Consider the following 15293-nt stretch of genomic DNA (forward strand, 5'->3'; position numbering starts at 1 on the left):
TCAAAACTGCCACCTACTGGTCAGTTTTCAAACCTAGTTTTCAGCTCACCCAAGCACAGCCTTACTACGATAAGATCCCTTCTTTCAAAATAGTCAGGATCATTTACAATAACCAGAATTAAAGCAAATGTTATTTTAACAAAATTCTCCCCCCTTAGGGTGAACCAAAAATATAAAATTGCTCAAACCTGCCAATAAAATCATCTCTTTTCCCAGCATCCTTGTCCCATGCAGTGATATCGATAATTCCACCTCTTTCTTCATAGAGATGAAAATCAAATTGTTCTCTCCACTGAGGATTCAAAGTTTTGGGCATAATCTGCAAAACCAAAACAGTCATTATTGTTTCACCCATATCAGTCTTTAATACAATGTAACTTGAGACATTAAATCAAACTTTAGGTACTGTCTAGAAAAGCATGTAAGTGTGAGATTTGACAAAAGCTTCCAGAAATACTGAAAATGAGTCATTAGCATCTTTATTGCATATTGTCTGAAAGGACCCTGAAGGATGTGTCTTGAAAACCAAAGTCACCCCTCCTCATCATGAATAACAGTTGAGAGATATGTATTACATAGAAAAGGCAAAAACACAGTCTATAAGTGAAATAGCTCACTCCGGCACTAGCATTTATTTTACATAACCAGCTAATACACAAAGATATAACTCGTAATAAAGAAAGATGATGATTCCCAGGGTTTCTTTTATTTTCTTACTTCCCTACACATGGGGATTCTTGAGCTGAATACATTAAAAAAAATAAAGTTCTATGGGAACAGGAGGAAAAACAAGTAGCTTTGGGGTGGCCAGGTAAACTTATATCTTAGAATTAGAGCATTGATGTATTATCTCCATTTTATATATGGAAAAACTGAGACCTGGAGACCAAGTGACCCATCCTGGGTCATTATGTTTTAGTTATCTAGACTCTAGCTCAAGTCTTTGATTAGAGCTTCAGATCTCTTTCCCCAAAACAATATGTCAGAAATGTTTGTGAGTTAATATGAATATGTGTGTATATAACCTCCATGTTGCACATACAAGAAAGATATCTTATCTGAAGTGCAATTTTGTAACTTCACGTATTCAGATAAGACACTGGGTGGAATCAATGAATCAAGTGACCCATACTGATGTAAAACTCCGTTCCCCATTGGGTTAAACAACATTCACATTTGTTTCCCTGTTCTTTCATTTCAGCAGGAGGGCATGTGGTGGCTTTATTTCTTTTTAATGTATGGGAGACGGATCTTCCGATGTGAAGACTCTGAAAGCAATGAAGTATGTTATGTGCAAAGGTAATGCAAATGAATCACAATTTTTAAAGTTCATCATCTGAAATTAACCAGCAATAGATCGTGGGAAGAAAGAGCAAAGAGCGACACGTGTCCATAGCCTGGTTTCATATTTCATACTTAAAGAGCAGAACTATAAAAATAAGTAATGTTTGAAGCCTACCAGAACATGGAAATGATGTTAATTGATAAAGGACGAGACAGATGTGGCCATAGATACCTATTTTTGGAATCAGTAGTTTCTTTAAAACATGTGATTAAGCCCATAGCAGAAAAAAAGATGGCACTGGGTGGATGCTATGATAATTCAAGTGACTCATAACTGGGCTTGGATGAATGACTATGATATTTTGGGGATTGGTCTATCTTACTTATTTGGCCATAAAGTGCCTAAATTTTCAGTTTTCGTTTTTAGGATTGCCCTTCCTATCTGGTTTCCTTCAGGTCAGAAATTATGCCCTCCCCTTCCATGGGGGCACTCAGTAAGGTAACTGATCAGGGCGCTAGCAGTTTTCACTACCTCAGACAAGTAAGCTCTGTGATATCTCTAACTACTGATGAAACTTCCTGGGCCAGAAGGAACCGAGGTAGGCTGTCTATCAAAACTTCCTGAAAACAGTGATGTCAAGGCCAAGATATTCCCATGGAGGTAGAATGTGATTTTTAAAACGAGATGGATGTGATCAATTGTCCCAAGCTGTCTATGAAGTTGATGTCTATAAAGCTGGTCATTAAAGAGGTTGAAATTGAATACAACACAGATAAGGCATGTGTCCCAAACATAACTATGACTTTGCTAATTATTATTACTCCTCTCATTAATATAACAATATGGTTATTTAATATATTATTACTACTAATATAATTGGTATTACACAATATACTTATTACTACTGATGCTATTCTTCCTCTTCCTCCTGCTACTTCCACTTATTATTTATTATGGGTAAGGCAGTGTTCCAAGCCCTTTACATGTGTAACATATTCATTCATTCTTCACAATAACTTTATTAAGTAGGCACTATTTTAATTCTCATGTTTACAGATGGGGAAATTAGGGCATGAAGAGGCAAAGTGATGGCCATTTCTCACTGCTAGTAGCCACAGAGGGAATTTTGACTCTTTGTTTTCTAAATAAATTTTAAAACAACTTTCAATTTGCACTGGTGAAAATCAGTTTGAATAAAATGACTCAGAGTAATCTGCACAGATTGTTATGGCACGTAAAATGATGCATTTGTAGCACTGATACTAATACTTGTTGCAATAATAAGAGCAGCCAATACTCTTTGAACACTTTATGTGCCAGGCATTGACTTAGGTTTGTTGCAGCCTTTTTTTTTTTTTTTTGAAAGATAGTTCCTACGTTTATTCCTGTGTTATAAATGAAGAAATTCAGACAGAGTGAAGTTAAGTAGTTTACCCAAGGTCCCACAGCACATAAAGTAAGAGATGCAATACAATTACTGGTCTTCTTTGCTGACATGACGTTCAAAGAAGTTCTGTAAAGCATTTTTTAAAAGTTTTCATCTTCCAAAGCATAGCTATTAACTAACCACTGCTTTCCAAATATCGCCAGGAACACAAAGAGACATGTCACCTTGCTCTTATACTTCTGATGCCCAAGCCGGAACTTCACGTAGGGGTCACTCAACCCATTGGAATCCATGGCCTTGAGGTCTCGCCCCTCAATCAACGTGATACTGACTATTCCTCGCCAAAGATGTGATTTTCTGTGTACATCTGACAGACGCAAACTTTGGGTCTGAAATTTTGGCAAAAGAAAAGAGAGTTAGCTTATCGTGTTTTAAACCAAAGTATCTCATTTGGCATTACCGTTTCCAAAGAGAGTTAGCTTATAGTGTTTTATACCAGAACACCTCATTTGGCATTACCATTTCCAATGTTGTAACAATTTTTCAAAAATAAAAATGAGGTAGTTATAAATTTTAAATAAAAATTATTTATGGATTAATTATTAATTATGCAATTATTAATACTATATTATCATCTCATGATAAATTTAAGGTTATGTAATAATGGTGAGTGCTCAAAATAAAGTCTAGTTTTTCAGCTCCTTATATTACAAGCTGTAGGTACTTCAAGAATACCAGAGAACATTTACATGTATCAAATATGCCTGTGTCAAGATTAGCATAAAATAAATATAAATATGAAATATAATATTATCCACACTGTGATATTAATTTTTAATTATGTATGGATTTTTAATATCTTTTTTTTCATGTTGAAAATGGATTTTACAAGTGGTTTTAAGTTGTAAGGTTAGTTGTAAGTTCCAGTCACTTTTAAAAGTCTTTATTGCCATATTAAGAGTTTCAGCTCACTAAAGAAGTATTTAAGGTACAATAAAAGACAAAATCAATATGTCCACACAAAATGTCTTGCCTATGTTTGAAACTTGCAATACAAATTTTAAAAATTACACATGTGACTTATATTGGCAGGTATGATATGTTTATTTCTCATTCTAGTATTTAAATATTTTCTTTAATGTTTTTTATTATCCTCAATTCTGAGTCACAATATTCAAGTCAGTGAACCAAAGCTGAAATTATGAAAATTAACAAGTCTACTAAAGATGACTATCTGTTCTCTTTGAATTAAATAGCTCATAAAACAAGCCAGAAAAAGTGGCTATATTTTAAAATCTTTACATTCTGGATTCAGAAACACAGAGACTGCTATTTCTTTCATATTGTCAAGTATGTTTTCTTCACTCATCGTCATTTCATGAAAAAATTCAACTTTTCTCTCAACTTCATATTATTCCACTTCTAAATTATGAATTAGCTCCATTTTTTGTCCCAATTCCTTCTATGTAACATTATAATGTTATAGCCTATTTTGTATAACTCCCCCTTCCACTTTGAATTACTATTTTTATTCTACATCATAGTAATGCCAGACATTTTTATCTGTCCTCATCAAAAGTCATGCATTTCAGGGGCTTTTATTAGGAAGATGAAAACTACATTCTTTAAAAGATAATACTTTTAATATTTGAACATTTCAGTGGAGAGCTTTCTAAAGCACATTATATACTTCCCTACCTTGGTGATCAGCAAATTTTGAACAACATTGCTTCATGGTTCCACCTTATTGATAGCAACATGGACCTTGGCCTCCACATTCCTCACCTCTGTGAGATCCAAGAGCAGTGTTCCACTGCGTTCTGAAGTGCGACGCAGGTTCATGGGGCACCTGTAACTTCCACAGGACTCCATGCCCATTTCACCTAGAGCCCCACTGCTCCCATCTGTTTTACACATTGGATTGTCTTTGAATCAGGGATTTCTCAGATTAATATAATTGTTTAGAATTAATTGCACCGAGCGATCTTCAGGGTTTGGGGGTTTTTTTAGTTCTAAGATTTCATACTCATTATCTATATCTCTATCTCTATCTATCTATCTATCTATCTATCTATCTATCTATCTATCTATCTATCTATCATCTATCTATCTATCTATCTATGGCTAATATGCAAAGTGTCCCCTCGGGAGTTTGACCAAGAGACCAGGAGTTCAATCGCTTGCTATGACATGTGCTGACCACCAGGGGGTGGCAGAGAGCAAAGAAAACCCTGGCCAGCAGCAGGAAGGCCCCAATTGGCCCTGATTGCCAGCCAGACCTAGGGACCCTACCCATGCACAAATTTTGTGCACTGGGCCTCTAGTTATTATATAATGCAGCAATAAATTTCAGCATCTGTCTGTCTATTCACCCTTCCCCTTCCACTACAGTTGAGACCGCCTCTGACAGTGGACTTTAAAGATAGGATTCTAAACTTTGAGTCTGAAACTTTTGTTAAAAAATAAGAGTGACAAAGAAGGAAAGAAGAAAACGCATTTTTTGGCAAGCAAGAAGAAATAATTATCTTAGCGAAGACCAAGGAATTAAAAACTACCCATTTATAGAGAGCTTTAGAATTTAAAAGTGCATATGTGTACATTGTGTCCTGTAGTTTCCACTAAAATCCTATGAAGCAGGAAGGCAAGGACTGCTATTCCCAATTTACTGGTGAGGAATTAGATGTACAAGAAGTTGACTTATGGGGTGGAAAGGACAAATAATGCTTTCCATGGGATCCTTCATGCTTTCCCAGAAATAAGTGGTTTGGCTAATAAATAGAGGATATGTGACTAGAACCCAGCATTTCTGACCTTTAATCCTAAGCCTCTCCCAATATTTGTCTTTAGGGCAGACTCTCTCTCCTGGTTTAAAAGAATCATTTAAGTATAAGATTGCTAAAAGATCACCCCCCAGTTTAATGAGTTGAATATATTTGAAATTCCAGGCTAGATTTTCCTACATGGCTGATACATGAAATCACCTTCTACAGCATTATTATATAAGCACATGTATTCATACTTACAATATTCCAGCTGATGAATATATTTAATGACATTTTCTATGCACTCTAGAAGCAGAAGCCATACATAACACTCAGTAAAATAACAGTAGGTTACACAGCATCTGCAGTCAGCAAGGCTAAGTTAGGTTCTTGAATGGTACCATGTCTGAAACCCTTATTCGCATGCTCCTCCTCCCATCTTTCACATGAGAACAAGAACATGACATGGAGTGGAAGGACAAAGAATACTTTCCATGGGCTTCTTCATGTTTTCACAGAAATAAGATGAACTTAATGAAGGCTTTACCTACTCTCATTCATTGTTACAAAATGCTTTTCTGTAACTTGGAAGAACATTTCCAAAACAACTTGGGGAGCTAAGAGGGAGGGGTAGAGAGAATATTTCTATACAAAAACAGGGCTACTGAATGCGGAGATTAACTTGATCTCTGTAAAAGGTTTAAAGAGCAAATAGGGGAGGGACTCCAAAGACACACTAATCAGGTATCATTTTTAAAAGTGATTTTTCCTTCTTCAACTTTCTTTGTTTAAATGGTACTCTTTTAAAAAGAACTCCATTAATGTAGCTATGATTTGATTAACTGCATAGACATGAAACAGATAAGTAGTTAGTCTAAGTGGAAGAACTTGAAATAAAATTATAAGGTATGGGGGAAGAGATAAAGTTAGACTACCAACAGTAAAAAAGGTAAGTGCTTAAAATACATATACACATGCATCTTTCTAGCAATTTCTGACTATGTAACTTGGCATGCTTTCTTATCTTGGTTTTCCGGACTGTACTCCATGGCCCCAAGTGTACTAAGAGAGCAATTCTGTGTGTGTTAGGGGTAATGGTGGTTGGGGAGGGTGTGTGTATGTGTTGAGGGGCCTGCATAGAAAAAAATATATTCCATAAACAAAGATTTAGCCTGCTTAAGATAGCAATTTATTACTTTTACTTATATTTTTTAGTTGAAGTTTTGGAGAGCTCATCAAATGGGTGGGGACAAGTGGAATTCCAAAACTAAAGAAAGAAAAACCTTTAAGAACCACTCAGTCTCCAAGGTACCTCTGAGTCTACTTGCTGCTCTGTTCAGGTTCCTTCCCCTGTATAGCAGTTCTCCAAGAGTAGTCCATTGACCAATGGCATCAGTGTCACTTGGAAACTTGTTAGAAATTCAGATTCTTTAGTCCCATCTCAGGCCAACTGAATCCAAAGCTCTGGGGGTGGGGCCCACATTCTGGCTGCACCTGCCCTCACTCAGGAGGTTCTGACCCATGTTCAGTGTGAGAACTGCTGTGTTAGAAGTTCTAAGGTGTATGCACGCTGGCCTTCTCCTGTGTTCTCATAATTATAATTAATCACTATGATTATAAAATTATCCACTCACTGGCATGGATATGATGCATGCTAATTAAAGACCTTCTTTAGTCCTGCTTCTAAATTTACTGGTTAGGAAAGCATATTGATCTAGACATGTGGAGGGTTTACAGAGAGAAGTAGGGACCTACTGAAAAACTAGGTGAAGTTTGTTTATTATTTCCTTCCTTTGTTAATGTTTTTTCCCTCATAAAATACATCAATATAATACATATTAATTGAAATATTGACCAGTCAACTGAAAATTACTTTTTGAGCAGCTAAAGGGCAAGGAGCGTTAAACAAATACATGTCCCTCAATAAAATTAACATATTACAGCTGGTACTTACTAGTAGTTACTTAAGATACTGTTTTCAACTATGCCCTTGTTGAAATAGAATTCTATTAGAGGAGGGAAAGAAAAGAGGAGAAAAAATAAAATGGAAGACCAACCTAGCTTCAAAGCAAAGAACCAGCTCTGCAAAAGGTAGAAAGCAGTGGTGTTTTAGTGGGCAATTTGTAGAAATCAGAGGGTCTGATCCTCCTGGATGAGAATCAGTTTCTGTGGAGCAGAGTCACATGTATATTTCCAACATGTGACCCATGTGACTCCCACACACAGAAGTGAGACATCCTCTCCCAAAGGGAATATTCATCCCAGTTCAGACTTCCTAAAGGATATCAGGATGCCAGGCAACAAAATACATTTCAAAGTCTGAGTCAATGATATTTACCTTTAGTAGGATTTTAGAATTTAGTGAGTTGGCATTTTAAAGAGAATATTAGTTTATGTATATTATTCCTTAAAAAGAAATACACGATTTCAATTCCTAATGATATGCATAGAAGAGGTGAGGATAGGGAGTGGGTTTTCAGAATAGTAAGCTGGGCATGAGAATTCACAGCTCATGCAAACTCAGAAGATAAGTAAATAAACGGAATGGTGGAACTTACTTGTGCGTTTTGGTAATAAGCACTCTGAAGCTCTGCTCTGCAGAAGCCCAGGACAGGGAACGCAGGCCTGCCGCACGTCTGGATGGAAATGAACGGTCAGAGCTGTACGGGAAAGCTTGGTGCCCCTAGCAACACCTCGCCTTAGTCAGAGGTTAGCATTACTCTTCAAAAAACATTATTTGAAAAAAAATATTTATTTGCTTCTTAAATCACTGTCAGGAAATGTCTTCTGGCAAAATGAAGATAAATGCCAATGCAATGATATAGCTTCCAGCCACTATTTTCTTTAGTAGCAAAATGCTGCAGTGGTCAAGAACATAAAGGGCAGAGATTATATGGTGATGCATCCCGCTTGGGTGGTTTCTGGTGTTCGTTAATAGGTGTAGCAGAAAAAGAAACAGCAAAATAAATCACAGAAAGAATCATTTTCCCAAGTCTGCCACTTCAAAAAGTTTTGGAGACTGTTTCCAATAATAGCTTTTGTTTCCAATGTCAAAAAAGTGATAAGGTGGAGGAGGAATGAGGATAAATGATGATGGGGAAAAAACATAATATATGTAATATATACACACACATATATACTTATACACTTGTAACACACATATACACTTATATATGTGTGTATATATTTTTAATAAAGTGATAAAGCTCTAGAAGAACAATTGTTACATGAACAGAAAAAAGCTATGACAATGTTAACTGTTCCCACATGCTAATATTTTGTAATGATTAAAGAGGTATATCTAAAGTAATAGAAATGTTGCTCCACATAACACTTGCCTTTGTTACTAAAAGAACAACCCAAATGTCCCTTCACTGTTATAACCAAGAGCAGCAAGAGATGGATTAAGATACAGCTGAACATCAAGAAATAGTGAGTTAAAAGTTTGTATTAAATGACTTCTAGAACAGCTAGACGTTTCCAAACAACAGTATGATGAGATGAGAGCTATCAGGTTTAACAACATCAAAAGAAAGGGTTAGATTAGGCCAGTCTGAAAGATAGATTAGATCACACAGAAAGAAACAAACTTGTACTGAGCAGCTATTATGTGCTAGAGTTTTCATGCTCCAGTGTTTTCCATGACAAGTATTTTTAAGGTAAAAAAAACGAAACACTGAGGCACAGAAAAGATACCCAACTCAAAGCCAAATGACTACAGATTGGCAAAGCTGAAATTTAAATCTGTGGTTGCTGATACTTAATTGATTCTTTTTTCCCATGATATCTTATTTTTTAGGCAGAGCCTAAGTTCATGATACAAAAGAAACTAATTTGTACAGGATCTGTTGAAATATTTTAACTTACATTTAAAGGAAATACATTCTTGGGTATTAATTATTGAGAAAGGCTAATCAGGGACTTAGAAGAAGTAGAAGTCAGCAGGTGGTAATAACTGTAGCATATAATGTTTAGTAAAGCATTTGAGTATTAACTGTATTCCATAAGAAATTATAGCCCAATGTCTATTAATAAGGTGGTGAAGTTGTAGACTCTTGCATATAAACTGAGAACACAAATATTCCAATCCTAGTTAATAAAGTTAATTAATTTCATTTGTTGAAAAACTGAATCACTAGTATCAGGAGATATCCTATTATTCTAGATCCTGATTAAAAAACAGATCAAAACAAAAAAATCTATTTAGACTTAACATGTGGCTATAGGAACACTCAGCTATACTAATCTCCAGAAATGTGGTAATAATCTTTGGCTTTTGTTATTCTGGGTTTTATTACCTGCACACAACCTAATCCTTCCAAATGAGACCCAGACACTGTGAATCTGGAATGAAAGACGTTGCTTGTGCCTTTACAGTAGCTGTGTGTGGAGTCAGTCCTTTCCCCTATTTTTAGCACAGAGGGTGCACATGCTTTTATTTAATTAAATGATTCGCTGAGACACTACAAAGAAAAGATAATGACAGCCTAGAATGACTGTTTTGTGCTGCAAAGCCTGGAGTGTGGAGCAATTATTAGCTCAATACCAAGGCACGGGCATGCTCTATCGTTTCCTTTTCCTGCTGAGTTTATTCCTGTGAATTGCACCTGGATGATGAAGTTCAACAAGTAGATTTGCTCTACAGCCATCCACCCTCTCAAAGCAGGATTGCCTTTACAGAAATCCCTCCCAGTGCTTTGTGCAGCTTAGTTTGAAGTATCTCGTCTAATAATAGAGCTTTCAATCCCTTTTATTCTTAGAAGATGATTCACTGACACTATAATCCTTAGAGAAATTCTCCTGGTTTTTATCCTTAAAGTTTCTTTCCTATTTCTATTGCTTCTTGATACAATTTACAGTGTCAGGAAGGTATTTATATTTACTTCAGATGTTTTAACTACCCTCCCTAAACTTAATTGTGGCCAAACAAAAGTTCTAAATCTATTATTATATTTGCCCCAAATATACACTAATAAAAATCATCATATATGTTATAATGTTGTTGATTTGCAAAAGTAATCTATCAGTTTTCACCAATAATATGGTGTGAAACAATAAATTCTAGGTTTGACTTACAGAGACTTGGTCACTGATTTGGTAAAATGGGACCTCAAACATTAGCTACATCATAGCCCTCAAACACATCCATCCACTGGGGGCCTAAGAAGCATGGAGAAGGTTCATACAATGCAAGAAGAATTTGAAAGGGTGTCCATAAAGACAAACCAAGAGGCAACTCAATTTATACATCATATATCTATTCACCATTGACTCCCAAAGGAACTCTGCTGCTTTAAATCTTCACCAAAACATTTATTTCTATGACATTCAGAGAGAAAAACATTGGTCCTGATCATATCATTGAGGGACTTCAGGGCAATGGACTCGCTTCTCTGAGCCTTAGTTTCCTCATTGACAAAATAAATGACTCCTAAAGGTTCAGCCTTTATGATTCAATCTGTCACTTATTTTCAGAAAAAAAAGGACATTAGATCACTATACCTAAAATACAAAAAAAAGCTACCTCCTAAATATGCATATTTCTTATTCTAAAATGAGATAGTTCAAGGATTGAGAAAGGTTAATAAAGAATACTTAAGGATGAATGCAACCAAGTGGGAAGTACTGATAACTGGAAGACTCATTTGGAAGTAGCAAAATGGAAAGAAGATGTTGAAAGGGAAATCCTTAAAAACTATCAGTTATGGAGTTGGTCCTGATGACAAGACTTCATTCATAATAATCAGTCTGCACATTTGATGCATAAAGAACAAACTCAATGCAGAACACCCCTGAATTCTGCTCTCTTGGCAAAGGAGTATGCCATGTGAATTCACCATGTTTGTGGGTCTTAAGAAAACAAAGACAAATGTTTGAAAAAATCCATTTTCTATTTAGGATAATGGGACAATTCAAAAGCAGTTACTCTGTTCATGGACATATAAAAGGAATTATTATTATTTTAGCAAAGATACAGAATTATATCAATGAAGGCAGCCAGCAGTAAACTGAAAGGAAATGAAGAGGCTGTAATAATTAAAATAAGCTCACGACAATAAAAGGTTCTGAAGAAAACTGTGTGTGGAAGGTACAGATAATAAATAGATGTGGCTTATTCTTGCTCGCTGGTCAAGTCAGTGCATGACTTAATCTAGTACCTGCCAGTCATCTTAAGAGACACTACAACAAATCTTAATACTCTAAAAGTGAAAGGTAGTTCTCAGTCATGAGCAGTTAAAGAGCCAAAAAAAGAAGATGGCAAAGACCTACCAGTGTAGCGTTTTCATTGCAATATCAATTGCTAAGAGAGTCACGTATCAAGCGTGAATTTTCAAAGAGAAAAACTCTTGCAAGCAAAATCATAAGTGCATTAGTAATAAATCATACTGTGCACAATGCAAAATTATAGTAGAGGAAATAAAGGATGAGAGTTCATTATGTTTAAGTCACGAAAGAGTAAATAATGTTAAATTGCAATGGCATTTAAAACAAATTCTCCGTAGAATTTTTATTTTTTTTATTTAAATCAAAAGCAGTGTTGCTGTTTTCTAATTTATAAGATTTTTCAAAGAAAGAACACCAAGTATCTAGTATCTATATAGAATAAAATTACTGTAATAGAAGAAAATTTTCTCAAACAGATGAAGCAGATTTTAAAAGAAGGGTTAAGACCCTCAATGGACCATTTAGACGACACCATCATGTTCCTGCAAGGCCTGGGGGCCTCTAAGCTGTTAAGAATTTGAGATAAATTTGGTCCCACAAGGAAGTGACTTCAAGCAATATATTAAGTATATGAAGTTCTTGGATTTTACAAATGAAATAAATCAGTCATATGAATGACTTAAAATCAAAGTTAATAAAGAAGGCAAATGAATACATTTGAGAGCCTATTTTAAAAAGTAAATTTCTTAGTTCATATTTAACTTTTAAAATTACTATTTAGAACCAAAAATCAAGATTTTTAATAAAAAGATTTAGACATTACCCTCCAAAAGAAAGACTTCACAGAGAAATAAGATCCAACCACTTCATTGTTTGAGAGATCCTAAAAATAAACAAATATTTAGCTAAATTTTGAGGTGCTTTTGAGAATACTTTATTAGCCCAACAAAATCAAAACAAATAAAAGCTCCAAAATTAAAAATAAAACAAAAGACAATTAAAAAACCCCAAAATTATATATTCTAAGTACACCTTGGGTCTTTACAAACTAAATTTTCTTTCCTTGAAATAATTAAAGCTTTTCTTATTCATGTGTGATATCAATAGTAGTTAAGTATAGAGAGGATTATTTCTGTAATTTTTTAAAAAAAGTCTACTTACCTCTTAATTCTCAAGTGTTGATTAATGAACCTGAAAGTCTAACATTTTATTTTACAAAGAACTGTTTAAACATATTTTAAGAATTTTAAATAAGCCAGATAATATCTGTTCCTGTTAACAAAACACTATAGACCTTCAGAGTGTTTTTAAAGAATAATAGCAGAAATCTTACTTATAAGCACACACCTAATCAAATTTGGTTTAATTTTTTACTAAATCTTCCTATTTTTATTATGTATGTATATATAATATAAATGACCTAGTTAACGTGAGCTTTCCAAAAATAAATTTAAAAAGAAATTAATGCTGAGAAGGGTGGTTATTGGGTTGTAAACAAAGCAGTGCATTCATATTGGGTATTTTATTACTTAATCCTGAGATTTTATAATGTGAAACCAATTCAACTCTAGAAAATAAAAAAACATAGTTACTTACTTTTAAACAGAAAATTTAAATTATATGTACCCTTTAAACTTTAATGCTGTTTCTAGATGTTGGTTACAGTAAAATTAAGGGGAAATTGTGATAGTTATGGGAAAGTATCAACCTTTGACGTAGTGATGAAGAGGAAGTAGTTTTGTAACTTATTTGATTATTCCATGATTTTGTGTTAGCAACTAAGATTGTACTGGTCCAATCCCTCAAATGATGCCTCATGCATAGCAGATGCTCAATAAATATTTGTTGACTATTAATCATTTGGAGTTTCATTTGGGTGAGGATATATATTCCTTCCAAATGTAATACCAAAACTTATATATCTCATATAATAAAAGCCTAATATGCTAAGTGTTCGGTCATCTAGTCAGCCATTCAACCAATCAAAGCATAATATGCTAATGACATGCTAAGCCTGCTCAACCACTTGCTATGACATGCACTGACCACCAAGGGTCAGACAGTCAACCAATCAATCAGTTGCTATGATGTGCACTGACCACCAGGGGGCAGACGCTCCAACCAGTAGGTTAGCTTGATCAGGACTGAGCAAGACAGGCCAGACATGCCCTGGAGCCCCCCCGTGGTCCCTCCCCAGCCCTGATCATGCACTGGTGGGGTCCCTCAGCCTGGCCTGCACCCTCTAGCAATCCGGGACCCCTCGGGGGATGTCAGAGAGCTGGTTTAGGCCCGATCCCACAGGCCAGGCCAAGGGACCCCACTGATGCACAAATTCTTGTATTGGGCCTCTAGTCAGAAAATAATAATGAACTAGACTACTTTAGGATGTGCAGCAATTTAAATAATTTAAATTTAAAAGTAGAATTAAATCAGAGATCACCTATACAATCTACCTGTGCTTTTTATATGAAATCTATTTCTTGAAACTACTTGCATAAGGTTTGGTCAGGTAGCATGATTAATGTCAGAAGTCATAGGGAAAAAATCTTGAGTTTAAGACTGTTTTACTATCACTACAGAGTTATAATTCATTTACATTTGTAAGTATGGTTCTCATTTGTCACACTTAGCACATTGTCACATCAATTTCTGAAAAAAATCCTTAAGGAATATACTTATATTTGGGCATTGGGGCATAAACCTTAGGTGAAATGGCTGCTGTCTTTTTATACTATACTATTGTTTAACTCAAAAACCTTATTCTGATTTTTAGAAAAGATGCATGTTTTCTTTTGTATTGCCAATTCTTTTCTTACTTTGATTCCCAGTTCTTTTAAAATGAAGCAGCATAGTTAGCAACATATAGAAAATTTTTCAAGTATCACATTCAAGAAATTATTGCTTAAAGTCTCCTTACACAAATACTTTCCCCAGAATCAATAACAAAGGCTGTGAAACTAACAGTAACTTTTATCTTAATGTAAAATGTGTTAAGGTGCCTTAAATGGATGTGAAAGTCTTGGCTCTAGACTCAAGATATTTGAAACAAATAAGACAACCGCTTAGCATCTATAATTACTGTAAATTCATTTAAGTGTCAGGTGCTCTAAGGTGACTAATATTGAAACTTCACCAACTCCATACTTTCCATTCTTCCTCTAATTGACACAGAGGATAATGACCTAATTATGTGACTGGTATAAAAAGAGCAAAATGAGATTGATGAATTGGGGGGTTTAATGATCAGAATTTTTTTTAAATATATTTTATTGATTTTTTTACAGAGAGGAAGGGAGAGGGATAGAGAGTCAGAAACATCGATGAGAGAGAAACATCGATCAGCTGCCTCCTGCACACTGCCCACTGGGGATGTGCCCGCAACTATGGTACATGCCCTTGACCGGAATCGAACCTGGGACCCGTGAGTCCTCAGGCCGATGCTCCATCCACTGAGCCAAACCGGCCAGGGCTGATCAGAATTTTTTAAGTTTTAGGAGTTTAATTAATTGAGGTAAAAATACAGTCTTTTATATTAGAAATGTTCATGCTATTTGCCCTTTGTTCATTGCTGCATTTCAGAATCTGAATCTCAGAAGCCTTCATTATGAGATTGACTTTATAGCATTTTTAAATAACAAAAATTTAGGAGCATAAATAGTGACAAAATAAGGATTTTAAAAAGAATTTCATACTT

The 15293-nt window shown here is 35.1% G+C and overlaps 1 protein-coding gene across 8 annotated transcripts in view; it reads right to left on the reverse strand.

Annotated features, from left to right (window-relative positions):
• Nucleotides 1-15293, reverse strand: part of MCTP1 (multiple C2 and transmembrane domain containing 1) — a 442261-nt gene that overhangs the window by 201239 nt on the left and 225729 nt on the right. For 5 of the 8 annotated variants that reach the window (XM_081088724.1, XM_081088723.1, XM_081088728.1 and 2 more), the window contains 2 exons: nt 2897-3061; nt 189-319 (listed from right to left, as the gene is read on the reverse strand). In XM_081088724.1, coding sequence (XP_080944850.1) covers nt 189-319; nt 2897-3061 — 296 coding nt within the window. Of the gene's footprint in view, nt 1-188; nt 320-2896; nt 3062-7992; nt 8071-12422; nt 12483-15293 lie in introns of all 8 variants that reach the window. The other 3 variants (XM_081088721.1, XM_081088726.1, XM_081088722.1) reach the window with 2 other exon arrangements.

This window comes from Myotis nattereri (genome assembly GCF_964212035.1).
Source record: "Myotis nattereri genome assembly, chromosome: 4".
In the NCBI taxonomy this organism is placed as follows: domain Eukaryota; kingdom Metazoa; phylum Chordata; class Mammalia; order Chiroptera; family Vespertilionidae; genus Myotis; species Myotis nattereri.